Here is a 27,694-nt window from a genome sequence, read left to right on the forward strand (position 1 = left end):
AAGGGGCAGCCCCCCACCGCCCCAATACCCGTACTGCCCCCCAGTTGTCCTGAAGTAGAGGGGAAAGCTGGGGAGGGAGGGTGAGGAACTGTCCTTCCCTCCAGGGTTCCCTCTAATTTTTTCGACCCTTGGGCAGAATAAATTTTGTAATGTGCACTCAGGAATGTACAGATGTGCACCACCTACTGAAACACAGGCTGTCGGCTCTGGGCACTGTCCGAAGTCACTGGGCAGCACATGAATCTCTCCTGGGCTGCCACCTAAGTGCTCAGCACACAGCGGACACGGCTTTTCCTCACCCACCCCTGCACACCCCCACCCAAAGCAATGAGTTTGGATAAAGGATCTTCCTCCCCAGCCCCTGGCTGTGGCCTGCCTGCATCTTACAGGTGCAGTGAACTTCTCCAGGCACTGACCAAGGCTCCTCTGGTTCCCCTCCTCCCCCTTCCCTGCTTTCTCCTCTGCATGTCTCCGCAATTCCTCCAAGCAGTGGAAGTGCAGCCTTGCCCGCCCACCCCACCTCGTCAGCATGAAGAGGTGCAAATCGGATGAGCTGCAGCAGCCCGAGGAGGATGGTGCTGGGGCGGAAGATGCTCCCAACCCAGCAGCCATGGATGCAAAACCCGGGGATGGTACTTCTGCCCTGTCTGATTCGGGCACTGCTGCTAACCCAAACCCTGCTCCCCATCCTGTTCCCCGGAGCAAGCCTCCTGATTTAAAGGTAAGTCTCCAGGGCCACCATGGTGGTGCTTGGGTGTTTCCTGCCAGCCCCTGGCACTCAAGTTCCATCCACAGGTTCTTACGCGGTTTATTATTTGCATGGGATCTTGACTGTCTAGTTCAGGAGTAGGTGTGATGGACATCACAGGAGATGACTGCAGTACTTCCTTTCAGGGCTTCCCGATTGTACCCTCCCCCAGATATGTGCGTATAGGTATTTTATGTGTTTTTAAACCTAGTCATCAAAATCTTGATTTTTAAAAGAGTAAAAGGGGAGCTTGCTATTGGGTGCAGCTTTGTGGAGATGACAACTGGGGTAATTTAGTTGGGATTGGTCCTGCTTTGAGCTGGGGGTTGGACTTGATGACCTCCTGAGGTCTTTTCCAACCCTATGATTCAATGTGGTCAGCTCAGAAATGGTACTGGCGAAAAATCCTCAGATGGATTTTGCCACAGAGGCTGGATAGTGCTTGCAAGAGAGCATGGAGCAGTATGTTGAGCCCTGAGCTAGGACTCGCAAGAGCTGAAGTCTCTTCACAGCTCTGTCACAAGGGTGCTGAGTGACTTTGCTTTTCTGTGCCTCTCTTTTCCCTTCTGTAAAATGAGGAAACTGAAACATGCCTCTTTTGTCAAGCACTTTGCAACCTGTGGCTGATAAATGTGGTATGATAACAGCCAGGTATCACTGTTATAATTAGATAAATTCTTTAAGCCAGGGACTGACTCTAATATACATTTGTGCTGGCATAAGGAGAGCCTTGGTTTTGATTGTGGCTTGTGGGTACTACACAGATGATAGAAAGGCGCGGGCTCATGGGACACAAAGAACAAAGGAACATCCATTATGAGTTCATAAAATAATGTTAGAGAGTCAGTGCTGAAGAACAGTCAGACCCCATCTTCCAATGACATTTACACTGGCATAAATTCAGAGGAACTCTCTTGGTTCAAATTGGGTTATACAGGTATCGCTGAGCTCAGAATCTGGAATTTTTGCAGCTGAACCTGATCTGCAGCTGGGGTTAAGGTGGGCCTTTCTCGCAGGATCAGGGACTGTGGTAGGGCCTGTGTTCTGCAGAAGAGCCCAGACCATCACATTAAATAAAACCCCTGGCAGCAGGTATGGAGGAGCTAACCAGAGATCACACACATCTTGTCTGCTTTGATTAAAGTGCAGCAGCAGTCAGAAAAGTGAGTATGCAAAAGTACCCCCTTTTCACCCGTAGCACTGCTGTCTATGGGTCACACCTACATACACCTGACAGCAGTATGTTTTGACTGGTCCTGCTGTACAAGTACAGTGGTGGGAGAGAAAGAGCTGGGTTCTATTTTGCCATATACATGACCATCAGAGCTGCTGGCTAATTGGTTCCTATTTGTCAATGACAGAGGCCCAAAGGGCTGGAGGTCCCCCTTTGATCTGAAAAGTGAGCAGAACTAATCAGGAGTCATTAGGAAAGGGGGATGACTAGGAAATCTAACTTGCTTTATTGTTGCAGAGACTAATATGCTGACTGTAACTGCACCTCCAATTCTGCAGGGAGTACAGTACACATCCCTTTATCTAAACCACATTCTCGCCTTACTTGCTAAAACAATACATTCATTATTGTAATCCTTGATTTATAGTAAAACAAAAAAGCAGTCATGTAGCACTTTAAAGACTAACAAAATAATTTATTAGGTGATGCTAACAGGTAAGGCTATGATCTGAAGAAGTGGATCTGTCCCACAAAAGCTCATCACCTAATAAATTATTTTGTTAGTCTTTAAAGTGCTAAATGACTGTTTTTTGTTTTGATAGAATGTAGACTAACACAGTTATCTCTCTATCAGTAGTCAACATTGATTTATAGTGCTTCTTATTGATAGGTTTCAATGTTCTTTACAAAAAGGCACCTGTGATTAGATGCAGATGGAAACTGAGGCAGAATACCCAAGTTGCATAAGTCATTGTTTTACTGGCTCCAGAGGTGGTTTATACCTGCTGATCAGAGGCCCAGAGAGTTTAAACAATTTGGCCAAGTTCACACAGTGACTAGCTACACAAATGGTAGCTAGTATCATGGCTTTCAGTCCAGTGCTTCATCCCCATTTGCCAATGTCACCAGTTACCCAAAGGCAGATGTAAATCAAAAATGTCCATTAGGCTGTGTAATGTTAAGCGTGTTGCTGTCTCTTTCTTGGAGTTGTGGAGCTCTCTGCTTCTCTATTATGGGCTCTTTCCATCCGCTGGTGTGCTTTCGGAGTTATTGAAAAGACCTGCACCTGTCACGGCTGCTCTATAAAGAGCAATAAATGAGCTGCTCAGCGTGACGTGTGGGACACATGTCCAGCGTCCCCAGTGGTATGCTTTTAGAAGCATGTTCACTTGGTACTCAGGCTCCCTCACCCTGAGCTCTTCCAAAGTGGCTCTTGCTAGCTGACTCCTTTGATGGTCTTCTGCTCACATGGCCATTTCAGCAGCTCTTTGCACACCTGAGCCAATGGCTCAACTGTTCCAACTGGGCCTGCAGAGAGTGAGGTTCATGCTGTTGGGCCAGAAGTAGGGACAGAAAAACATGAGGAGAGATGGAAATGGAGGAGGAGGTACCGGGAAAACAGAGCAGAGGGTGAAGTGAGCAGGACCCCTCCAAAGAGAGCCAGGGAGGGGACAGGCTGGAGAAGAAAGGATGGAGAGTAGTTATGGGAGGCAAGAGCAGATGAGAGCACAGATCCAACAGGGAGAGACAGCAGGGCAAGGTAGCCCCTACCATTCCCTGCTAGTACCGCTCATCCTGAACTGGAGTAGCCACTGAGAGTGGAGTCCAAACTCAATGGCTTATGTACTCCTTGGCTCCCATACCAAGCCTGCTCGCTGTAGTGGTAATTCTGGTGGCTTCATGCTGTGCACAGTTGTGCACTGAGACCCCCGGGCCTCCAACCACAGAGGATACTGATCAGATGTTAACCGCTCTCGGTCATCAGTGCCCTTACACTGGATTTGTGCTGGCAACCGAAGAACAAAAGGCTCCCTTCTGTTCTCTCCAAAGCCCTGGCTTCTCTGGTCGCCCTCACTGCAAACGCATGGCCATTTCTCCTCTTTTACAAGCACTACTCCCATTCTTTTGGTATGAGCAAGCTTCCCAAGACTGAAAAAGAAAAAAAAACACAGAACAATCCTGGCAAGAAGCAGAGCAGATGTGTGACACATAACTGGGCTTAAAAATATGTTGGGTGGCAGATATTTCTGCACTCTGCAGCAAAATACTGCAAAAGAAAGCATTCCGGTCTTTTACTGTAGAAGGCGGTAGGCTGGGTATCTTGTGACAGATACATCATAAAGGCATTTTGCCCCTTAGATCTCATTTCTGCCTTCCCCAGGCAGCTGTGATCGGAGTACAATTTTCTCTCCCTTCTTTCATAATTGGATGAATTTGATGGCTACAGAAACCAGGGGCTGAAAGTTGGAAACCGCAATGATTTTGATCTAAAAATCAGCTCCATCTTCATGTTCTCCTCTTCTCCCCTTGTATTTGACCTTGGAAATGAAGAGCAACTGGGAAGCTGAAGGCCTCATCTGAGCTCCACCCCTCAACCCAGATCGGATCTCAAGGCTGTGGAAGTGGTGGGGGAAGCCTCCCATTCCCTTCCGTGAGCCCTAGACTAGGTCCCCTCTGAGCTGCTCCTGTATGCAAAGGGAGTGGAAAGCAACCAGATCCCCTCTGCTCATTCCCACTTCTCTATAGGGGAGTTCCAAGCAGGTGCAGAGCCACTGGAGACAGTTCCTGACTCACACCCATCCTGGGGCAATGGGAGCGGCCAGAGTACACTGTGCTTTAAGGTCTCCTGGAAGTCCTTGGAAGCCATAGCCAGCTGGGCTGGAGGGGGTCCCAGACTTTGGTACTTGCCTCCTCCACCTTGGTTACTTTATTGGCATCGGGGACATGGTGTTTTTTCTCCAGACTTTCCCTGGCAGCGTGACTGACTTTGGAAGCAGGATTTCATAGGCCGGTCTTATTCCCTGTGGCATGGGCAGCAGTTTAGTGCTGTCCACTTGACACGACTTTGTAGCAGCGTGGTTTGAAGATTGAATTTTTCATCTTAGGCCAAAGCCCTTGCTCCTGTTCCCCTGGGTGCAACTCCTGGTGGAATCAGTGGCAAAGTCCCTGGCTGTAGTTGATGAGACAGTTTGGTCTGAGAATGAGACTGGGGTCAGACCCCTTGCAAACATGGAGTCTGATCAAAAGCATACTGTAGTCAGTGAAAAGACTTACAATGGCTTCATTGGCATTGGATCAAGTCCATGAAGCCAAACCCTAAAAGCTAAACTCAGTTTGAACCTAGACCTTACTGGGAAAAACCTCTCATCAGAGCCAAACCCTGAACTCCTTACTCAGCTGTTACTCTTGCTCTCTATTCCCCATTCATGTGGGTCTGTATTTTTGGGGTGCAAAGGGATGTGCGGAAAGTCCCTCGCTTCCCTTTCTAGATCCCCCTCCTAGAGAACCTTTCAAGACCCCTCATTGCAGTTCCAGCCAGAGACAATTGTTGCTTTTGACCCCTAGGCTGCCCTCAGGAGAAGATAAGTCACTTTTTCCTTCCTCCCCCACAAAAGCCACCACCCCTACATATGTATATTGGAATTCACTCCCTTGCACCAGACATTTACATGCTTTTTTTGGTTTCAAAGGATGCTCTGAAGGGTACATCACTGCTACGGGGAAGGTCGATCCTGCCACAATCAATCTTCCTGAGCTCGATTTCGCCACCTAGTAGGGATGTGCTAAGTTGAATGTACAGGGTGCCCCTGTCAACCATGGTACGTCTGCCCCCATTAGGAGTAAGGGAAGTTGTGGAGATGGTGTGGAAGCCCAGATTAAGGTATGTCAACTCCAGGTACATAATTAATGTAGCTAGAATGGCATACCTTAATTCAGCCTCTCTCTCTAGTGTAGACCTGCCCCAAGATGTGTTAGGTTCCTTCAGTTACCTGAATGTCCCTGTGTTCAAATAGCCTGAACAGAAACACCTTGATCACTGGAAAAGCTCATCTCCCTCCAGTTCCCTTTGCCTCTCTCACATGCACACCAAGTGCTACATGACTCCGGCTCATGTCAACCACCATTTCAGAAATGTGGGGGTGTGAGTTGGTTCTCTAACAATTGCTCGGAGGCAAGAACTCCAGGCAGTTAGTTAATAATCAGATCAGCAGCATTCAGGTTTCAACCAAGGATCTCAAATCCCTTTATGACTGTTAATAATTTGTTCTCACACAGCTTGGGGAGGATCATCATTGTTCCCATTTTATAGATGGGGACACTGACATGGGAAACATTTTGCCTAAAGTCACACAGCAAGTCCAGGAATAGGACCCAGACATCTTGACTCTCAGTTCCCTGCTGTAATCAACTGACCACACTCTAGTTAATTAAAGTTTTGCTATTCGTGGGTGAGAAGGCATGGAGTAGACTGGTGCATCCACATTAATTCCCCAAGTCTGGTACAACTTGAGGCTCTGGGTTCAAATGTAAATCACATCACAAGTGACATGAGTTTGGGTGGTCTCAGCCTCATATCAAAGCACCTTGTATTGAGCTGCTACGTTCTCTGCTGAGGGAAGTCCTGTTTCATTTCCCTGGTGATGCACTGACTGAATGGCAATTAGAGGAAGCAATGTGCAAGTATCTGCATCTCATCTTCATGGGCATTCACATTTCCAAGCTCCATTGCTAAGGTGTCTCATGGACTTGCTGGCAAAATGCATCTACCTGCCTCATGCAGAGGATGTCCTGTGTTAACTGAACCTTCCATGGGATCTCTTGGGCTTGTCAACATGTTCTCTTTTCATGCACCCTACCTCACATAAGATGAAGTTCGCTCCTGTGCCAAGAACTGTCACCGAAACCTGTGTGCCACTAAAATCCTCATGAGCCTTCCATCAAGGGCACAGGGGTGTGGTGTCCAAGACTGTCTCTGGGCTGCACAGAGAAGAATTTCCTCCCACATGGTGAGGTTTAGTTTAGTACCATCAATCATATGTCCCCTGCTGCTGCCCACTTTGACGTCTGCTACAGTGCAGGAAGTCAGCCTTCTCCATGAGTAACATTCTGTTAAAGCCGACAGAGTTCTAGATATGGCTGTTACATTTAATAATAGCGGCTGCATTCTGCCAGACAGCAAGGGCAGTTGACCTGCTTCTGCCGGCGAACAATGAAAATACAGGTGCCTGGTTCTTGATGTCTTTGGAGTCAGTTAAAAAACAGGTGACAGGAGCAAGTGAAATACTCATGGGTTGGGAGTAAATGCACTCCTGGATACACCTCTCTAGCTGTTTTTACGCACAGGGCAGGAGAAAGGAGCATGACCTTAAAGTAATCAAGTGGGACTTACATGGTGTATGAAGGTTTTGCTTTGGGCCACTGTAACAAATCTCGTGAGAGAGATTTGGATAGGCAAAGAGGTTCAGATGATGATCGATTAAGATATCTGACCTTCCAACTCTCTTTTAGTATTTACAGAATTCCTTCTGTTCACGCATTTGTGTATGATAACACTTCAACAATGAGTTGTATCAGTATTTACGTAGTTAACAGGGAAATGGAGTGAACAGCCATTTTTAATCCAAAATAGTTTTCAAAACAAGGTGAGAACATTTGTTTTAACTTTGACAAAGCTGGTAACAATTCAGACCCCATTCTTATTTTGTACACACACTGCTGTGAACCAGGAGTACTTCTCCTGAAGTCAATAGACTCAAGCTAGTGTAAGTGAGAGGCATTGGACACTAACAGGCACTGAGCCCATGGTTGTCGTTGTTGTTGTTAATGATGATGATGGAGTAAGTGAGAGAGCCTTTGTATTGGGGAAAAAAAAGCCCAGAGAATAGATGATAGATCTTTGAAGACTAAGAGATGTGGAGTGGAGATTTGTAAATGAGTCTCTTTTTGAAACAGTGGCTTTAAAAAAAAAGAACAGAGTTTCCAGATAGTTTTTGGATTTGATTCATAGGTATCTTGGATGATGTTCCTCTTAGCAAACTATAAAACTGCAGTATGAAAACTTCAGAATGTTAATCCCTTAATGAAAAACTGTAAAGTCACCATAGTCTACAAGTACTGATGACTGAAATTTTCAAAGACGTTTTGGACACCCACGATCTCAGCCTACATTGCTAACTTTTTGAGGGCTGTTTTTGTTTGTTAAATTGGCTTATTTCACTTTCTGGGCTAGCCATCTACAACATTTAGAAAACAAAGCTGTTTTCTGATATATGAGCACCAATCATTTCCCAACCTACTGCTGAACAACAATCTAGTAAACAATTTCTTTACTCTTTTCTGTTCCTTTCAGATTAAAGGCTATAGGGCCAAACCTTTAAGTTCATAAACAAAACTCGTACCGGAAATGTGGAAGTATTAACTGAATAAGAACTCAATAAAAACTTAAGGAGGACTCAAAGCACTGGCAGAACACATTTAAAAGACGGATTTGTTACTGATTTAGCAAGCGCTACTTTTGGTCAATTTCCTTGCAGATTCCTTTATTTTTACAGTACTTCACTGTAGCACTGAATCTGCCCAACCAGCACTAGAATACTATGAGCCTGATCTTCTCTGCATGCAGATTTCCCTTAAATTCCCTTGAGTGTTTTGTGGGTAGAGCCCCTTAGAAATTTGGGACTCTCTCATCCTGGTGATCACATTTTGTTAAGATAAGTTTTAGGCCAGAACAATTTGTTATGCCTAAAACCTACTGAAAAACTATAGGCCAGGAGTGAAATCCTACCTCACTGAAATCAATGGCAAAATTCCTGTTGGAGCATATAGACCAGGGATCTGCAACCTGCGGCTCCAGAGCTGCATGCAGCTCTCTAAGGACTTCTTTGTGACTCCCAATGCTATAATTGCAAAATAAAAAAAGAAACCTCCTGATTATTTTTGGTAAATGGTGAATGTCTAAAAGCCCCAAAATGAACAACTCCTATCTAAATAGTAAACAATACGTGATCTCAAAATGTTGAATAACTCCCGCCAAGCATCCTCCAGAGACAGAGAAGGTTCTGGAGTGAAAGTCAGGGAGACAGTGGTACGCGTAAAGTGTGAGAAAATAGAATATGTGAAAAGTTTGTGAACATCCTGCAGTAAACACGCATCACATTACAAATCATTGGGTGCGCGCTGCTCTTAAAATAGGAGTTACACAAAGTCTGGTTTGATGTTATTTATTAGGACCGTCAGATATTCTCACATGCATGGTGGCTCTTGAATTATTGAGTTTTTTACCGACTTGGAAAAAATGGCTCTTCTTGCTATATTGTTTGTCGACCAGTGACATTGAGGATTCCACTGGCATCCTTATGTGAGGCACATGGTGCAAATCCATTGAATCTTCACAGCTATCCCAGTGTTCCTTGGTGGAAGGTATGGGCCTTGTGTATCCCGTGAAGAAATTGACAAAACCTGAACTCACAGAGGCTGGGAAAGTTCCCTTTTTCATTTATTCTTTTACTCCTCCCACACGAAAGCCTCTGTTTATTTTATTTTTACAGTATTACTCTGACAGCATGTGCATGGGTCATTTCTTTTCCCAGGGAGCTTCTAAAGGGCAAACAAAGAATCTAAACTTAGCTGGTACCCTAATATTAAAAATCTGTGGGTTTAGGATTATTAGCTATTGCTGTCTCTGTTTCCATAGAGACTTTAAATAGAATAAACTTTAGATCACGATTTCTTGAAGTAGAGAGACAGCACAGCGGGTTTGTTATGTTTTTCTCTGTTAGAATTTCAGGGACAGCATCTGCATTTTGCCTGGATAACGAGAGCAGGGCTGTCCTTAGGCATAACCAGAATACGCAGCTGTGTAGGGCACCATGTGCCCCAAATTTGGTGGTGGGCTAGGCAGCTGCAGGCTGAATATGCAGGACCCCAGGTGGCAGCTGGGACCCTGAGTGCAAGGCCAGCACCAGAGCCCCAGACAGCAGCTGGAATGCCTGGGAATGAGGCTCTTGACAGGTGGGATCCTGCATGAAATATGCATGTGGTGTACCACTGCCTACTTCCCATGCGTATGTCTTCTTGCCCAGCTCCTGCTCCACTCCCCACAGAACTGAGTGCAGCCCTCACCCCTTGGAACGGCCGCTCCTCCTCCCCCCGACTTCCACAAAGGGCACCATAAACTATAAGGATGGCGCTTATTAAAGTTTTTGCCCTAGTGGCTAATTATATAGCTCTAGGTATCATCCTCAGTCCTTGTAAATATCAGAAGCAAAATCACTATGGACTGAGATAGTGGTTTATAAACAGTTTTCTATTTTTTTGAGGGGGTGGAGAGATTTTTGGCCAGCCATGCAATATTGTAGTCTTCTGCAAGTTCCTGCAGGACCTATATTGCAAACACAGCTGCCTTTTCAGAATTCAGTGTCTTTGCGGACTGACCACTTGGGCTAAAAGCAGCTCTTAATTCTGAGCCCCCATTACGTCATCTCGTCTAGCAGGAGAAGATGTGAGTGGTGGCAAAAGGTGACTCATGAGCATTCTTAGGGTAAAATCCTGGCCTCACTGACTGAAGTAATTACAGGTTGAACCTCTCTAGTTCAGCACCCTCAAGACCTGACTGATGCCAGATAAAAAAATTTGCTGGACAATGGGAGGTCAATATTGTCTAGCAGCATTACCAACACTTGCACTGCTACCTGGGTTCTTAGGAGACATTCAGGCATAAATTACAGCTAAATAACAGCACAGAACATGGAGACCCAGGATTGGTGGCTGCAAACAAACTTTATGGGGCCACAGGAACTTGGCCACAGCCATGATAAGTGGTCATCCAGCTAATTAAAATAATGCCTGATTACGGATGCTGCCAGTTGAGAGAATTCTGGATTAGAGATTCGCCCGTCAGGTTCCCATTGCCTTCCATAGGATAAGGATTTCAGTCCTGCTCAAATTAATCATAAAAGGAGGAGAGCAGAGCAGGTTTCCCTCTCATTGTCCTGCTGACAAGGGTTGAAAGGGACAGGCTGTCCAAGGGATGAGAGGATTCTATTCACCATCATCCATTCAGTGCACATCCAGTGAGAACGGAGGGTTGAGAGATGGGATCATCTGTTCTACCAGGAACTGGAGTGAAACATGCCAAGCTGATTTCACAGATGCCACTGAGCAGCCCTCCAATGGTAACTGCCTGCAGTCCCTACCTGCCTGTGACTCGTCTGCAGAGAGGTTGAAAGCTATCAGCCAAATACTGATCTCATTTCAACAACAGATTAAAATCTGGGTGTTATACTAGCACAACCATGGAGTTTTCTACCCCTGAAAATTAGTCCAAAATAAAGTAGAGTATGAATTTGGAAGTGGACTTCAAACCTACTTTAATTCCAAATAAGACACTCTTGTTCTGCAATAACCACATGCATGTACGGAGTTAATTGGGAATAATCATTCTGGAAAACCACCCTCCACCCCTGTTAACAAACTGCAAGATCAGACTCTCACCTGCTATATCCTAGTACCAGTTCTTTTCTGTAGCCTTATCTAATGTCCAAGCCATGCATGACCAAAATGGTCTCATGCAGAAAGGCACCAACTTTAATTAGTTCATATAGTAGCTACCCAGTTAATATCAGAAATTGAGCACCCATTGCAGGGCCTGCATCTTTGAGCACAAATTATGGGGTGCACCAAAGGAATGTCTTAGAGCAATCTGGTGTGCACAGCGTGATGAGCTTTCACAGCATGCAGGATGTCGGTTACCTCATCTACCTGGACCACAAGCTGCAGCTGAATCTCACTAGGCATGGGCAAGTGCAGTCAGCTTTCCAGAAGAAAGTGGAAGATCACTTTGGGAAAATGTCAGCTGTTTAATTTCTGGAGCATGTTGATCAGGACAGGTGGGGTTTTGTCATGCATTGGCAGCTAAGTTAAAAAAACACCCACTGGCTGGGGAAAGAATTGGGCTCATATTTTATGTTGCAGTCATACAGGGAATATTTCACTGATTGCATGAGCTTTTGGGCCAATTCCTGATGTCCTTGGTTGGTTTTACCCTCAGCCCTTATCTGAGAAAACTTCTATTGGCTTCCACTGGAGTTTATTTACGTAAGCAAGCAGTGAAGACCAGATATTCTCTTTCATGGCAGGTAACACTTTACTTCACGAGTATTCCTGTTGATGTCAATGGAACCACTCAGACTCAAGGTCCTGTTGAAGGCGGTAAATCTTCCATTGGTGTGAGCTGTCATAGCTCCATTGACTTCTATGGGGCTCTGCTACTTAACATCAGTGGAGGATCTGCTCCAAAATGAGTAAGTGGACCACCGAAAAAGCACTTCTTCTGGAAAGCAACCAACTTCACCCAGAGTTTTGCCTGAGTAGGGTTGGCAGAAGTTAATCTGTAATTTATTAGTGCATGCCTGCCAGTGGTTGTAGAGGGAGGTAGATGAGTTTTCTACAAGCTTAGACATCGTGTGAGAAGATGCTGCTTAAAAAGTGGGTTTACCAGATGGATCCTAGGAGAGATGAGTCAGAGTCCAGTGCTGCAGCCCTGGCACTGAACGGGTTGCTACTGATTTCACTAGCATGCCACAGGGCTCTCCTGTGCAGGATCAGGCCCATCAGTGGCAATCCTGCCAAGGGTATGTCTGCTCATCAGAAATCATTAAGTAAAACAGCCTGATTCTTCTTACTGGGGCTTGTGCTGGAGAGAGAACCCTTACAGAGCTGTGAGAAGTTTTCACATTGGCTCTAAGATTTATTTACAAAACAAAGTGCTGCATATCCCAACCTGTTCTTTCCTCACCACGGAGCAGACTTTTCTCCGCTTCTTAGCTCAGCTAAATTACAGCCAATGGGTCAAACTTTCCACTCTGCACTACCCTTGAAGTCGGCGACCTTGCGTAGCTGAACCTGAAGAATTGTTGCTGCTTACTGAGTAGACCCTCCTGGCCAGAATTCCCCTATTCAGCAACCTTCCTCTCTAGGGCATCTAATAACCTCTCCTCCCCCCACCTTTCTTATAAGCCCCATAACCCTTGGCCTGGGGCTGGCATAGTAGCCCCCAGCCATTCAAAACATTCCCACCAACAAAGTCCAACACTGAAAACCAAACAGTCACACTTATCTCTGGCTCTGCACTGAGCTCTTCTGCCACAGCCTGTTCTGCACAGGTCACCTCTCATCACTGGTGTCTGATAATCTCAGTGTCAGCAGCTCCCCCGTTCTGCTGGAGAAGACAAATTATATACTGCCCTCATCCAGTGAGCTCCTGCTAATTGACTCAAAGGGAGGGAAGTCCTACCCCACCCTTCACTACAGGGCAGATGATCCCAAGCCCTGAAAGGAACAATGTGCCTTGGTCCTACCTCGCCATCCAACTCCTAATTCTCTAGAACAGCCATACCATTTCCCAGGCCCCTGTTCATTTCTGGGCCCTTCTACTCTGAGCCATAGAATAACAAAGCTGGAAGGAAGCTCAAAAGGTCATCAAGTCCAGTCCCCTGCATGCGTGGTGGGACCAAGCACCATCGAGACCACCCCGACAGGTGTTTGTTTAACCTGCTCTTAAAAAATCTCCAATGATGTAGATTCCACAACCTCTCTGGGCAATTTATTCCACTGCTTAACTGTTAATCTGACAGGAAGGTTTTCCTAATGTCCAAGCTTAGCCTCCCTTGCTGCCATTGAAGCCCACTGCTTCTTGTCCTATAGTCTGTGGCTAAGGGGGAATATTTTTTCTCCCTCCTTCTTGTACTTGAAAGCTGCTATCATGTGCCCTGCTCAGTGGTCCCTTTTGCAGACTAAACAAACCCGGTTCTTTCAATCTTCCCTCACAGGTCATGGTTTTTAGACCTTTAATCATTTTGATTGGTCTTCGTTTGACTTTTTCCAGATTGTCCACATCTTTCCTGAAGGGACCAGTGGACTCTGCTCCAGGGCAGTATGCACAGACCCAGTGGGGGAACCTCAGTGAGGTTTTTCGGAGCAGCCACAGTCTTACACATGGAGTGGAAATAAATCACAGCCTTATACCAGAACATACAGCCTGGGATCTTGGGACTGTGGAGTGCTAATCCTACCTTTGCTCCTTATTCCCTCTGTTGCTTTGGAAAGCCAGGTAGCCTCTCTCCATCTCACTCACCCTTCCTGTGAAATGGGATTAATGCTTCAGCAATGTGCTTGAGGCTAACTGAGGAGACATTCATAAGGCACTGGGTATGTGCCAGCTCTTAGTATTACACCTCTGCACACTGCACCGCCTTGACTAGTGTTTCACTGGAGAGAGTGAAGGAACAGCTGTTGCATGGAGCCATGGAACTGTGATGCTAAGAAGACATGAATGTCATATGGAAGCCGTTTACTGCTGAGCAGAGCAGCGACTCGCCATTGTCACCTTTATACCAGATGCCAGATGGTTTCTGGGCTGGCTTCTTCCATAACCGGGCCTCATGTCAAATTGTAACAGGATCCTTTCTCGGAGAGCAAAGCCCACTGACCTGTCACTGGCAGGTGCTATCGCTGTGCCACCCTCCTGGCCTATTGGTGCTGTTGCGTAAGAGCATGGGGCCTTCCATCTGTCAAGGTCAATCAGGCTTCAAAGGAAGGAGAACCCCTCAGCCCACAAGGCCTGTCGTGGGGCAGTGTTGTGTGTGATACGTGGAGGAGTAAACTCCTCCCCGACCCCCTGCAGAGTGTATCACAGCTAGGTTTGGCTTAAATATCTGAAGCCTGGTCAGGAGGCTTGGCACTAGCAGCAGTATGTCCTGCTGTTCGTGGGGCTCTGGCATATTCTTTTCTCAGGTCTGTGGAACTTTGTGCCTGTTCTCTGGCTTCAGGAACAAAAGAACGGCCACACTGGGTCAGACCAAAGGTCTGTCTAGCTCGGTATCCTGTCTGCCGACAGCGGCCAACACCAGGTGCCCCCAAGGGAAGGAACGGAACAGGGAATCATCAAGTGATCCCACTCCTGTCATCCATTTACAGCTGCTGACAAACACGGACACCATTCCTGCGCATCCGGGCTAATAGCCATTCACGGACCTAACCTCCATGCATTTATCTAGCTCTTTTTTTAACCCTGTCAAATTCCCAGTCTTCACAACATCCTCTGGTAAACAGTTCCACAGGTTGACTGCTTGTGTTCGTTTAAAACCTGCTACCTACCTATTAATCCCATTGGGTGACCTTTAGTTCTTCTGTTAAGGGAACACGTAAATAACTTTTCCTTATTTGCTTTTTCTGTGCCAGTCATGATTTTATAGATTTTTATCATATTCCCCCATTAGTCATCTTTTCTAAGCTGAAAAGTCCCAGATTTATTAATCTCTCCTCTTATGGCAGCAGTTCTGTAACCCTAATCATTTTTTTTGCTCTGTTTTGAACTCTTTTTTCCAATGCCAAGACGTCTTTTTTGAGATGAGGGGACCATATCTGCATGCAGTATTCAAGATGTGGGGGCACCATGGATTTAGTTAGAGGCAGTATGATATTCTTTGCCTTATTCTCTGTCCCTTTTAAAATGATTCCTTACTTTGTTTGCTGTTTGGATTGCTGCTGCACATTGAAGAGCAGGTGGTTTCTTCTGACAGCAGAGATAAGCAGCAAGACCTCCAAATGAGAGGCAATGGCACTGTTTGAGTCAAAGGAGGAGTGATTCAGGGCTGCAGAGGGGAAATGGACAAAGGGAAAGGCAAATAGTTACAGAGAGGTAGCCATGTTTGTCTGTATCTTCACAAAACAAAAAAGCTGTCATGTGGCACTTCAAAGACTAACAAAATAATTTATTAGATGATGAGCTTTTGAGGGGCAGACCCACTTCTTCAGATCTGGGAATAGCAGGGAAAGGCAGTAACAGTAGGAACTGGTTGGTTCGGCATCCCATGATGGGAAGGAGGGGAATCTTTACCAAAATGCAAAGGGGGCAAAGATTTGCAAAAACACAGAGAGGAGAAAGTGACAAGTAAAAGAAAACCCTGCATGGCAAGAACACAGACCTGAGAATGTCCGGTAATGGCGGCCACCCCAGGCTTCATTCACCTCATTGTGTCGGCGCACTGCATCAGCAGCATGAGGTTTTTCTGAAGCACGTGCAGACATGCCCAGGGACAATTCAGACCTAGCTTTGCAGGAACGCCATGTTATGGGGTGGATTTCACTGAAGCTGTACTGCTTTACACCACTAAACAGTTTGGCCTCAGGACTGTCATGTTATTAAAGGATATTTTCATCTGTCATGCCATCAGTGTACTATCTAGCTGCCATATGTGGCTTGATTAAGAGTGGTGACATACAATCCAGGGTATAACAACAGTGGTTTGTGTGCTTTGTTTTCTGTCCTGTGTCATAGAAAATACAACAGCTCTCAGAAGGCTCCATGTTTGGCCATGGCCTGAAGCACCTTTTCCACAGTCGCCGCCGGTCGCGGGAACGGGAGCACCAGAACTCCCAGGACTCTCTGTCACAGCACTACGGGATGTCTGACCACGACTCCCCTGACGAGAAGGAACGCTCACCAGAGATGCACCGTGTCTCCTACGCTGTGTCCCTCCATGACCTCCCCACACGCCCAACTGCCTTCAACAGGGTGCTGCAGCAGATCCGCTCCCGCCCGTCCATCAAGAGAGGAAGCAGCTTGCACAGTGGCAGCCGCCGGACCAAAAGCAGCTCCCTTGATCCCCAGAAAGGCAGCCCACATCTGGTCCGGAAGGCTCCTCAGGATAGTAGCCTCACAGCCATACTGCATCAGCACCAGGGCCGGCCAAGATCTTCATCTGCTACAGACACCACCATTCTGCTGGCTGAAAGCGGGGCTGTGTACCTCCTCTCCGAAGAGTCAGAGTGTCTCGCCGACAAGGTAAGGTGGAGCCGTGGAGAGACATTTCTCACCATGGGAGATGAAAGGAGGCCTTCACAGTTCGACCATGTTGTGGCCTCACCTTTAACACAGAGGCCACTCTCACCATGCAGTGGTGTTTACTGAGCCAAGCAGCCAGGCTGCATTGTGCTACCTTCGACCTCCACAGGTTAAAGAGGCTCCATTTTAAGCAAATGAGGTGCATTCCTCACGCTCCAGGCAGGTTGCCAGTAGGACTCTCATTGTATGGGGCATTAATGCTAGGAGATAAGCGATTACCTGATTGCAATTGCCAGCATCCTGTAGCATCAGCTTGGACCCTTACTAGGCCCTGTCTTTGATGTGGAGGTTGTTCATACACAGAAGGGGAACTAGGGGATTGATAGAGTCTCGTCTCAAGAGGACCCTGGGCCCAAGAGCCTACAGCATGAAGCGTATAGAGTGGGGTCATATTCAGTGTCCAGTAGAGAGGTTCTCAGCCTGTGCTGCCCCTGCATACGCTTTGTCTGACCCTGCTGCACCATTGCTTGCTTTGTGGGAAGTGTTGAGATAGTCTTCCAGAAGGCATGCCCCATGCACACACCCTCACAGAAGTTGTGTCCAGATGTGGTTAGTTTCTGGACTCCGCAGCAGCCGCTCTCAGAGTTGCTGTTTTGGGAAAGCCCCTTCATGGAGCATAGCTGCCAGTAGTCCCTGGGGAGTGATTTCAGGCATGGGGATTCCCAGGCAACAGGGTAGCCAGGAAGAGTGTGATCCAACCAGCTTGCTGCCAATCAGCACCGAGTCAGTGGAGCAGGACTTTGGGGTGGTGTCTGCGGGAGGGATGGAGCCAGAAGGGAAAATGCACGAGTCCTGCAGTCCTACCGAGGATATCAGAAGAAAAGTAAAGAGATTTGGTGGGAGAGAATGTGCTCGTCTCCCTCTCCGCTTTCAGTGGTTGCAGCTTTTCTGCAGAAGCATGCCCAGGTTGATGCATTATCCAGAAAGTCTCATGCACCATAACCAGCCGCTACTCATTGCTCACATGGAAGCCTCTCAGCTGAGGTCAGACTGTGGGCACCCGCTTAATTCCTTTAGTCTCTGGGCAGGAATCTGTTAGCTTGTAAAGAGAATATCATGTGCTCAGTATCTTCTTCTCTTCCTCCTCGGGTTCGCCTCCATGCCTATTTTTAACTCACAATTCACACACCCCCACCGCTGTAGTCATTTTGATTTAATGAACTCATGCGCTGGCATGCTGGACAGTCCTGGTCTTATTTGGCTGGGCATTTCGTTCCAGGACACTGTTCTGCACCGACTTACTGCCACGCGAACCCCTTTGGGGATGGCATGGCTGTAACTGAGATGGGCTTTGGCGCTAGCTCTGCAGCCTGATGTCCGCAGGCTGACTCAGAGGGTGAAAATGCACAGATTCCAAGGCCAGAAGGGACCACTGTGATCATCCAGTCTGACCTCCTGTGTAATACAGACCCAAGACCTGCCCCAAAAGAATCCCTGGAGTGTTTGGAAAAACCTCCACTTAATGTGAAAATTGTCAGTGTTGCAGACTCCATTGCGACCCTGAGTAAATTGTTCCAGTGGCTATTTACTGTCACCTTATATCCAGTTGGCCATCTTCAGCCCCAGCCTTGTTTCTCTGCTTGCTCTGCCACTCATGGCCTTTAGGTGTCCGGCAGTGTTCCCTGCAGGTGGTGCACTTGGTCAGCCACCCAGGAGAGATTCAAATGCTTTCCAGCTGATTAGCAGAGTGCCCACAGTACCCTGAGCCAACGGCGTGTGTGTGTGTCTCTCTCTGCTGGTGGTGCACATCCGCACATGCCTCATGCACATAAAATTTATTTGACACATGGACAAAAATAAGGGGAACATCGGTGCCAGGAATGAGATTCTGCTTCATAGGGTTTTTCATCTATTTTCAAGAGAGATCTAGCCATGCATAGAGCCTGAACGTGCACTTTCTCTAGCCAGAACTAAAGACTCAGTCATCTTGAAGGACTGGATCCTAAGGGGAGTGGATTTGAAGCAGCATCTGTGTCAGATGGACACTCTTAGGCAGAGATTTGTTTTATTCCTGTCTGAGGTATTTCTGAGAGGGATGTTGTCCTGGTCTCTAACCTGGCACCAAGACTCCAGCCGTGGGTGCACGCAGATGGGTTGCTAGGTAGAGCGAACCTTTTCATCCACGCACAGAGTGCCAAAGGGACTAACCATTGGCAATAAGGGTTGCTGATGTAAAAACCGCTTCAATAGAGAGTGTCGTCAGGCCATTAGTTCCTCTAGAGCAGAGCGAGATGAGGCTGAGGTAGGTTTGTGTGCTCCTCCGAGACCATTTCTAACCCTGCTCCCAATAGCTCCAGTGGGAACAGGTTTAAGGTTGTGTATAACTCGCCTTCCCTCCTCCACAGCAGCAATACTGAATGAGCTGATGAGGTCAGGCAGTGCATCACTGACCTACCCACTGCCTCTCCCACCCTGTCAGCAGCTTCAAAGTGCACACATTGACCAGGGCTCCGCTGCAAAGCAGAGCAGCGCAAGCACCTTGGGAAAGAGGATGCTTCTCTGCCGAGGGAAAAGCTGCTGTAATTATCCCGGTGGGTGAGGTGAATTCTAAGGCTCACCAAGCAGCTCCCTGGCTGTTTCGGTGTGTCTCTGGGTGAAATGAAGGTGAGGAATGGGTTGTTTTGGGAGGGAGAAGGGGATCTTGCAGAGAGCTGTGTACATAAGGACTTCAGCTTGTAAGAGGCACACAGCTGTGGGCTGCGTGGTTGTTTCTCCCAAGGCGCACTGCATCGCTTAACTGCGAAACCCTCTGCCCCGCTGGCTTTTTCTAAAACGCTGCCTGTGGTTCCATGATTTAGTTTTCCCATGAAATATCTGCAGCAGGGAAGGTAGCAGAGGTCAGAGGTACAGTTATTTACCATAGGCTCATAGATGGAGAATGCCTGTTAAATGCCTCCAGGAGGAAGAGATACCCTCATGATAGAGAAGAGGAATTAAACAGCTGCAGTGACCAGTTATAGCCCAATGATGAAGACTGGGAAGGACAGAGTAGAGCACTGGACTGGGACTCAGAAGACTGGGCCTCTATTCCCAGCTCTGCTTATGACCTGGGCAGTCATGTTGCCACTATGTGCCTCAATTTCCCATCCAGTCTGTTGTCTCTTTAGGTTGTAAACTCATTGCAGTGGGACTGTGTCTCGCTCCATGTGTTTGTAGTGTCCATGCCATAATAATACCGAGCTCTTATGTTGCTTATGCTGCTATTGTTATAGATAGAAAATATTTCTCAGTAACTAACCTAAATCTCCCCTGCTACAGATTAAACCAGTCATGTCTTGTCTTACCTTCAGAGGCCATGGGGAAGAGTTGTTCACCATCCTCTTTGTAACAGCCCCTTAAAATTAGAGACTTATCAGTCTTCTTTGCTCAGAACTGGATGTGCCTGGCTTTTTTTTTTTTTTTAAACTTTCTTTGTAGGTCAAATTTTTGTGACTCTCGAGTGGACTTTATCCAGTTTGTCCACATCTTCCTTAAAGTGAGGTGTCCAGAACTGGACACACTACTTTGGCCGAGGTCTCGTCAGCAGTGACTAGAATAGGACAGTTACCCCCTGTGTCTTTTGTGCAACACTCCTGCTAACACATCAAGAACTATTCTAGCCTTTTTAGCAATTGCATCACCTTGTTAACACATTTTCAAGTTGCGTTCCACTATAAGCCCTAGAACCTTTTCAGCAATCCTACTGCCTAACCAGCTAGCCCCCTTTTGAGACTGTGCTTTTCAATTTTTCCTTCCTACATGCAATACTTTGCACTTACAAAAAACAAGCAGTCTCGGAGCACCTTAAAGACTAACGCATTTATTTATTAGGTAATAAGCTTTCATGGTTAAGACAGAAATGAGTCTTAGCCATGAAAACTCATGACCTAATAAATAAATTTGCTAGTCCTTAATGGAATAACAACAAGCTGTACACTCACACCAAAATGCAAGTCTACAGAGCCTGCATCCTCAGCACCCTCCTTTACGGCAGCGAGACTTGGACCCTGTATGCCCGCCAGGAAATGAGGCTGAACGTCTTCCACTTGTGCTGCCTCAGGCGTATCCTTGGAATATCATGGAAGGACAGAGTGACCAACACCGCCGTCCTCAAGCAAGCTGGAATCCCAAGCATGTACACCCTCCTCAGGCAGCGTCGGCTCCGCTGGCTTGGCCACGTCCAGAGGATGAATGATGGAAGGATTCCAAAAGACATCCTGTATGGCGAGCTAGCCTCTGGCAAAAGACCTCCTGGACGCCCCCAGTTGCGCTACAAAGATGTCTGCAAGAGAGACCTCAGAGAGGTAGACATCGAGCTGGACAACTGGGAAGAACTAGCAGACGACCGCAGCAGATGGAGGCAGGGGTTACACAAGGACCTTCAGAAGGGCAAGATGAGGATCAGACAGCTAGCAGAGGAGAAGCGAGCGCACAGAAAGCACACTAAGGACTTGCCAGACGCCCACCACATCTGCAAGAGATGCAGCAAGGACTGTCATTCTCGTGTGGGTCTTCATAGTCACAGTAGACACTGTAAATGAAGTCCTCAATTGAAACTATAAAGGGTGCGATGCATAGTCTATGCAGACTGAAGGATGCCTATTACTAGTCCTTAAGGTGCTACGGGATTGCTTGTTTTTGTGAAGCTACAGACTAACACAGCTACTCTTCTGAGATTATTTTGCACTTAATTTTCTTTAATTTCTTCTTGTTCATTTCAGACCAATTCTTCAGTTGGTTAAGGTCATTTTAAATTCTAATCCTGTCCCCCAAAGCGCTTGCCTCTCCTCCCAACTCGGTGTCCTCCACAGATGATATAATCATAGTCTCCCTCTGTTATCCAAGTCATCAGTGATCATTTTGAATAGTACTGGACTCAGGACTAACCCCTCCTACACACATTATGTATGTCTTCCAAGGTGGCGAGAGAACCATTGAGAACTACCCTTTGAGTATGATCCTGCAACCAGTTTTACACCCACCATATGGTAATTTAATCTATAGCACTTTCTTTGAGTTTGTTTATGAGAATGTCATGTTAGGACAGTGTCAAAATCAAGATATACCCTATCTACCGCTCCTTCCTTTTCCACTACGTCAAGAACCCTGTCAAAGAAGGAGATCAAGTTGGTTGAGCATGATTTGTGCTTGACAAATCAATGCGCCCTGACTCCCATTCCTGAGCTCTGACAACGGAGCACAGGACTGCTGCCTCCTAATCTGTGTTAACCACCAAATCACACTGACTCCCACACAAAGGTATAAGATCCCGGAATCCTGGCTCCTGGTCCCTGTTGTAACTACCAGACATCACGTTCCCTTCAGAATTGGAAACAAAACCTGGAAATTCTGACACTTGCATCCAGTCTTTACTTTCCCTGTCTTGTACTGTAAACAAACAGCTGGGTCTGCTTGGTGCAAAATACCTAGAGAGCTGCTTGCTTTTAGTACAATGAGCCTGAGCTTGGAAAGACATCAAGGCCTCCAGCTTGTTTATCTGCCTGTAAGGGACCCGGAAAAACAAGGGCTGCATTAACAGCTAATTGTTGTAAAGATGACATTCTGGATCCCAGTAAGAGAGCACAGATATATATAGTTTTTTTATTCCAGCAACACCCAGTCAGGACTGGGGCCAGCGTTCCTTGTAAGATGAGCTCTTGAGCAGTCGCCCAGAGCACCATGGTTGGCAGCATATGTTTCTAGTGGTGGTATGCCTCTGTGCATGCCTTAGTGCACATAAAATTTGTTCCACCGAGGGATGGAAAAATTAGAAGGAACACCAACTGGGGCCATCTTTTCGTGGGCACTATACCAAAAATCTCTGTTCCAAGGAATTTACTTGTCAGGAGAGTGTTTCCTACTGGTAACAACAGGGTTTGGGAGGGGAGGGCTGAGCAGATGCATTGGAACCTCTGGCATTGAACTCTGTGACCCCACCAGTATCCAGAAATAGTGCAGAGAAAGGAGAAACAGCACCTGTTCCCTCCTGGCTGTGCAAGGGAGGAGAGGAAAATGCTATAGACCTGCCAGGTGATGATTATTTCTGTTTGCCTGTTGTGTCACAACCCTTCAGATCCTTTTAATCATTAGTCCTTATTATGCAATTAGTAATTTTAATTATGAGGCACCCCACCAGGCATGAGCTTTTGAGTGGGGTGCACACTTAATAAATCCCAGAGACCTTACAGCCTTGAGTTTGCTTGGCTTTGATCCTGGAAGTCCAAACACCAGCCTCAAGAGGGAGCTCAGGGCATTGTACGCCTGGGGATGCATGAGCAGAGGCTGTGTAAGGTATAGGTTGAACCTCTCTCCTCTGACACCCTCAAGACCTGTCCAGTGCTGAACAGGAGAATTTGCTAGACCACAAGAGGTCAATATTGTCTAGCAGCATTTCCGACAGTTCCACTGCTGGCTGGGCTCTTCGAAGACATTCAGGGGTAAATGACAGCTAAAGAACAGCATAGAACATGGAGAGCTGAGACTGGCGGCTGCAAACAAGCTTTATGGGACCATGGGAAACTTGGCCACAGCCATGATAAGTGGTCATCCAGCTAACGAAAATCGTATCAGGTTACATATGTTGCCAGATGAGAGAGGTTCAACCTGTAGCACTGTGCACTGAGCACGCTTGCCCCTTGCATGCCCAGATTCTTACATGGAAGGGTTAAAAAAGGGGCTGGGGTGTGTCTCAAGAAACGGGTTCGAGGGGACCCATGTCCTGCTTAAAGGACATTAATTCCCTGCTCCTATCTCAGGCCTCCCTCTTGCTCTGATGGTGGCATCTCATTAATAAAATATCCAGGTTCTCCACATGCCCGTGGTCTGTGGCACACTGTGCATGGAGCATTCCCTGCCTACATGGTACAGGATCAAGCACTCAGGATAAAGGTTTGAGCCTTCTACCTCCAAAGCTCAGGCATCTGTTAGCCAAGATTTCCTGAAGGTTTTCCTCCAGTATTGGCAATAAAGATGAACAACAGAAATTTGCAGACCGGGTAAATGCCTGAAAATTAGGACTGTCCGAAGTGGTTTTTAAATTACTTGGCGTGTAGCTGATAGAGAGGATGATATTTCCATCCAGCATTTAGCTATCTTAATTATGAAACTGTGCCAATTAACACAGCACTCTGAGGACGAAGTTCAGCCAGCCTGGGAAAAGACACATGCTCGTTACTGGGGAGCAGCTTCCATCTTTGTTGCCTCTCAGTGACTTGGAGAAGAAGCCAAGTTTGTAGTTCACCTCCTTCTCTGGTGTAGTGGCTGAGTGCACCTGTGAGCTGAGCAGTTGGGTGTGGTTACGTGCAGTACCCCCAGTGTCCCATGGAGCCGTGGTTCTAAGCTGATTCACGGTCTCAGCAGCACACTTGACAGATGTGACTGAAATACCACCTGCTCAGACAGCAGCATCACCAACCCTGAAATTCACAAGTCTGGCCTTCAGAAATCAGGAACGTGGCTTAAAAATAACACACTTTTGACTTGCGTTCTGAGCTTTCAGCCTTTAGGCTTGCTTTGCTTAAAGCTTTTCTCTGCAGTCAGGAAGGTGGAAACTTAACTTTTGCTTTAGAGGAAAGCTGAGATTCTCATTCTGTACAAGACTCCAGGAGCTGGGACTTTTAATACTATTGCTCAGCTTGTAATAAAGTCACAAGTGTTGGCAACACTGTAAAAAGTCAGGAACTAGAAGAGCAGCCCTGGGTAGATACTTGAGCAGAGCTGGGTATGTGAATACTCTGCGGGCTCAAAACTAGAGGAACAAAAGGTGGTCAGGATGGGAGTGAATGAGCAGAGTTCTCAGGGGTGGGCCAGGATTTGAAGATGAGACTGTAGCCAGGCAGAGGTGAGGGTCCCAGGTTTGCAGGTCTGGATGGAGGTGCATGGACAGAGGTGAAGTGGAGGAGAGGCCTGGAATAGAAAAGGGGTGATGGTGATACAGGTTTGGATTCATGGGCATTGGCAGAGCTCAGGTAAGTTTAAGGTCAGGGATGGGCTCAGTGTTCCCCCTAATTTTTTGCATCCATGTTCAGAACAAATTTTTCTGTGTGCACAGAGGTATGTGCAGATGTGCACCACCAATAGAAACACAGGCTACTGGCAGGAGGTGCTCTGCTAATCAGCTGGGCAGCACCTCAGTCTCTGCTGGGTGGCCGCCTAACCACTCAGCTTACAGGGAATAGTGACTGGGGTGCGTGGGGGGAGGGCAAAGTTGGACTATCAAGGATTGCAGTATGTTAGGATGGATGAAATGATCAGGGAACTGCAGGAAGGGTTCCAGATGCACTGACAGAGCAGTGGGGAGGGCATGGGATAGCGTGGCGGGGTGAATGTGCGTTAGCTTCAGCGTAAGCCCTTTGTACTATGTCTAGCTCTGTGCGGAGTTGCCCTTCTGTTTCAGCAAGGCACAAAACTCACAGGTAAAATTCACACCAAACAATAAAAAGGCCCTTACAGCAGATCCTTGCACTCACATCACCAAAGGCCTGGCAGGGCCCCAAAGAAGGGGGGAAAACTCATTCCCTGGCTCCAGTCCTCAGCGTTGTGTTCCTTTTTATGGCCCATATCCCTGTTCTGATGGACGGAGATACAGCTTTACCTGATCGGATGGGAGGTTGAGGTTTCAAGTGACAGCCTCTTGTTCCAAGCCGATACCATTCAGCTGCCTTCTGACAACATGATTTGTAGAGAGAAGAAGGGGATCCAGGGTAGCAGGACAGATGGATGTTGGCAGGCCATGGTTGTTCCTTTAGTGTTTGAAATGAACTTCTCTCTGTGCTACACTGAATCTTTGAGGAATGAAATATGACCTGGACCCTTTTGATGCCTGATGAGGCTATGGAAACAATAACAACAGGAGGCTTTTTTTTTCCTTTTTGGCAATCTGCATTTCACTTTTTCTGTTTCTGTCCTTTGAGATGAAAGCACAGACCCATACGTGAATAGACCTGGAGGCAGTTACCCACATCCACAAATGCACCCTGATGCGCATAGAGTTCCGCACACCAATAAAACGCACACACAAAGACACCCGTGTGCACACAGAGACAGACAGCCTCAGGTGCCTGCAGGTCAGACCCATTCCAACACAGTCTTACAAATACACACAGAGACATAGAGCACTCACTAGCCCATGGTCACGAACTTGCTCACCCATTAACACACATGGACTTGCTACGGCACAGGCATGCTCTTGCGCTTGGGATGATTTAGCTGGGATTGGTCCTGCTACGAGCAGGGGGTTGGACTGGATGACCTCCTGAAGTCTCTTCAAACCCTGTGATTCTAAAGTTCTCTGCACTCCAACTTACTTGCGGAAAGGCGGGAACCCTCCCCAGCACAGCAAGTTAGAGTGCTGTAAAATGCCAGGGCAAACAGGCACCCGACACATTAGCTACTCCCCTTATGGAGGTGGTTTACACAGGAACTGGGAGAGCTGATGCCACAGCTCTGCTTTAAACTGAGAAGTGTAGACAGAGCCTTCGAGGTGCACTAAGCTGTGTACATACACCCTTCCTTTAAAATAAACGTTGTGTGTGAATTCACTCCCTCCTGAAGGCTCCTTTGCGGTGCCTGAACAATGTCAAAAGGACCTTCCTGAACATGGGAATCCGTTCTGGTCCCTTATGTTAGATGTTTCACTTTGCTTTTGGCTTTTTTTCCTATGGTCTCGGATTGGCCTTTGCTGCCCCGCCCATACTCCTTGGTCACTGTTTGCCTACCATCCGAGTTTCATATCAGGGTATTTCAGACATACAGATCAGAATTCGAAAACAAAACGGAGTTCATGTCAGCTGATAAGGCAACCTAAACGAGCACAAGAAAGGCAGATGAATAATTTAACACAGGAGAGACAAGGAAAAATAAGATTAGAGGCGAGACCGTGACCGAGAGACCTTCGTAGGACAATGGAAACAATAAGCATATTCTAGAAAGACAAGAGTTGTGTAATATTAGCTGTCTGATGCTGTATTATTTGTCCATGGCCCTGGGGAAAAAAATAAAGCCTCCCACTGAAGTTAATCCAGGGTAGCAGCATTCCCTCTAATTTTTTCCATCAATGTGTGGAATAAAGTTAGTTATGTGCACCAAGATGTGCATCTGTGCACCACCCATAGAAACTATCCTGCCAGCTGTGGGAGGCCGTGGGGTTTCTGTTAATCAGCTGGAAGGCACCAGAATCTCCCCTGGGTGAATGCCCAAGTACTCATCTTACTGGGAACTAAGTGTTGTGTTTGATTGGGCCCTGTTGTATATTGCAGATCTCAGAGTGTGAGCAGTTCGGGGCAAAGAGGTCTTTGTCACTTGTTTGTACAGTGCTCAGTGCAATGGGGATTGGTCCCTAACCAGCGTTCGTAGATGTACAGCCAGGCTTGCTGACAGAGGGAGGCAAAGAGGGCAATGGTCCTGGGGCCCAGCCATTCAAAGGGGCCTGGAGCTCCTGACCGCCATCACCGCTGTTGAGGCAACTGGAGCCCCAGGCCCTTTAAACTAGTGCCAGAACCCTGGGTGACACACTCAGGGTGGCACTGAAAGGCTGGCCAGGAGGACTAGTCCCAAGCTCCGCGCTTTCTCCCTAAGGCCCTGCCCCTTCTGGGAATACGGAGACCCCCTCAACGCACATCACTTTGACTAGGTGCCCACCAATTCTGATTTTCCCTGCACCTTTATGTCAGGCAAGTCAGTCCTGTAATCCTCCTTTACAGATGGGGAAACTGAGGCATGACATGCCCTGACCTTTCCAACTTGCAGATGTTCATTCTGCTCCTAAAAGGTTGTGCATTTCCCAGTGGTGCCAAAAAGATGAATCTTGCAAGCTGCCTGTGTGCTGGACTCTGATTGGCTTTCTGAATCAGCCCTGGCACAGGCCCACGTGGGTCTTGATAGCTGACCCCAACCCTGTGTAGCCCAAGCTGTGTTGCAGATGGCAATGCTGACGTGCAGCATTAATAAGAATAAACTTTTCACCCATTTCATGTTGAATGTTGAGTTCATTGCATAACAGTTTAAGCATAAAAGCTGGATTAATCTCTTCCATCATTGCTCAGCCTTAGCAAGTGCTCTCAAGCAGTCATTGACGTTTTTTTAATTAGGTCCCTGCACTCCGCCATAC

At 47.1% G+C, this 27,694-nt stretch overlaps 1 protein-coding gene across 2 annotated transcripts in view; it reads left to right on the plus strand.

The window, feature by feature from the left end:
- Nucleotides 1–497: 497 nt before the first annotated feature.
- TMCC2 (transmembrane and coiled-coil domain family 2) overlaps nucleotides 498–27,694 on the plus strand; it is a 73,311-nt gene continuing 46,114 nt past the window's right edge. The window contains exons 1-2 of one of the 2 annotated variants that reach the window (XM_074977472.1): nucleotides 498–721; nucleotides 16,042–16,548. In XM_074977472.1, coding sequence (XP_074833573.1) covers nucleotides 530–721; nucleotides 16,042–16,548 — 699 coding nt within the window. In that variant the 5' untranslated portion in view covers nucleotides 498–529. Of the gene's footprint in view, nucleotides 722–11,955; nucleotides 12,005–16,041; nucleotides 16,549–27,694 lie in introns of those variants that run through there. The other variant, XM_074977473.1, reaches the window with a different exon arrangement.

Source organism: Carettochelys insculpta, chromosome 26 (assembly GCF_033958435.1).
Source record: "Carettochelys insculpta isolate YL-2023 chromosome 26, ASM3395843v1, whole genome shotgun sequence".
NCBI lineage: Eukaryota > Metazoa > Chordata > Testudines > Carettochelyidae > Carettochelys > Carettochelys insculpta.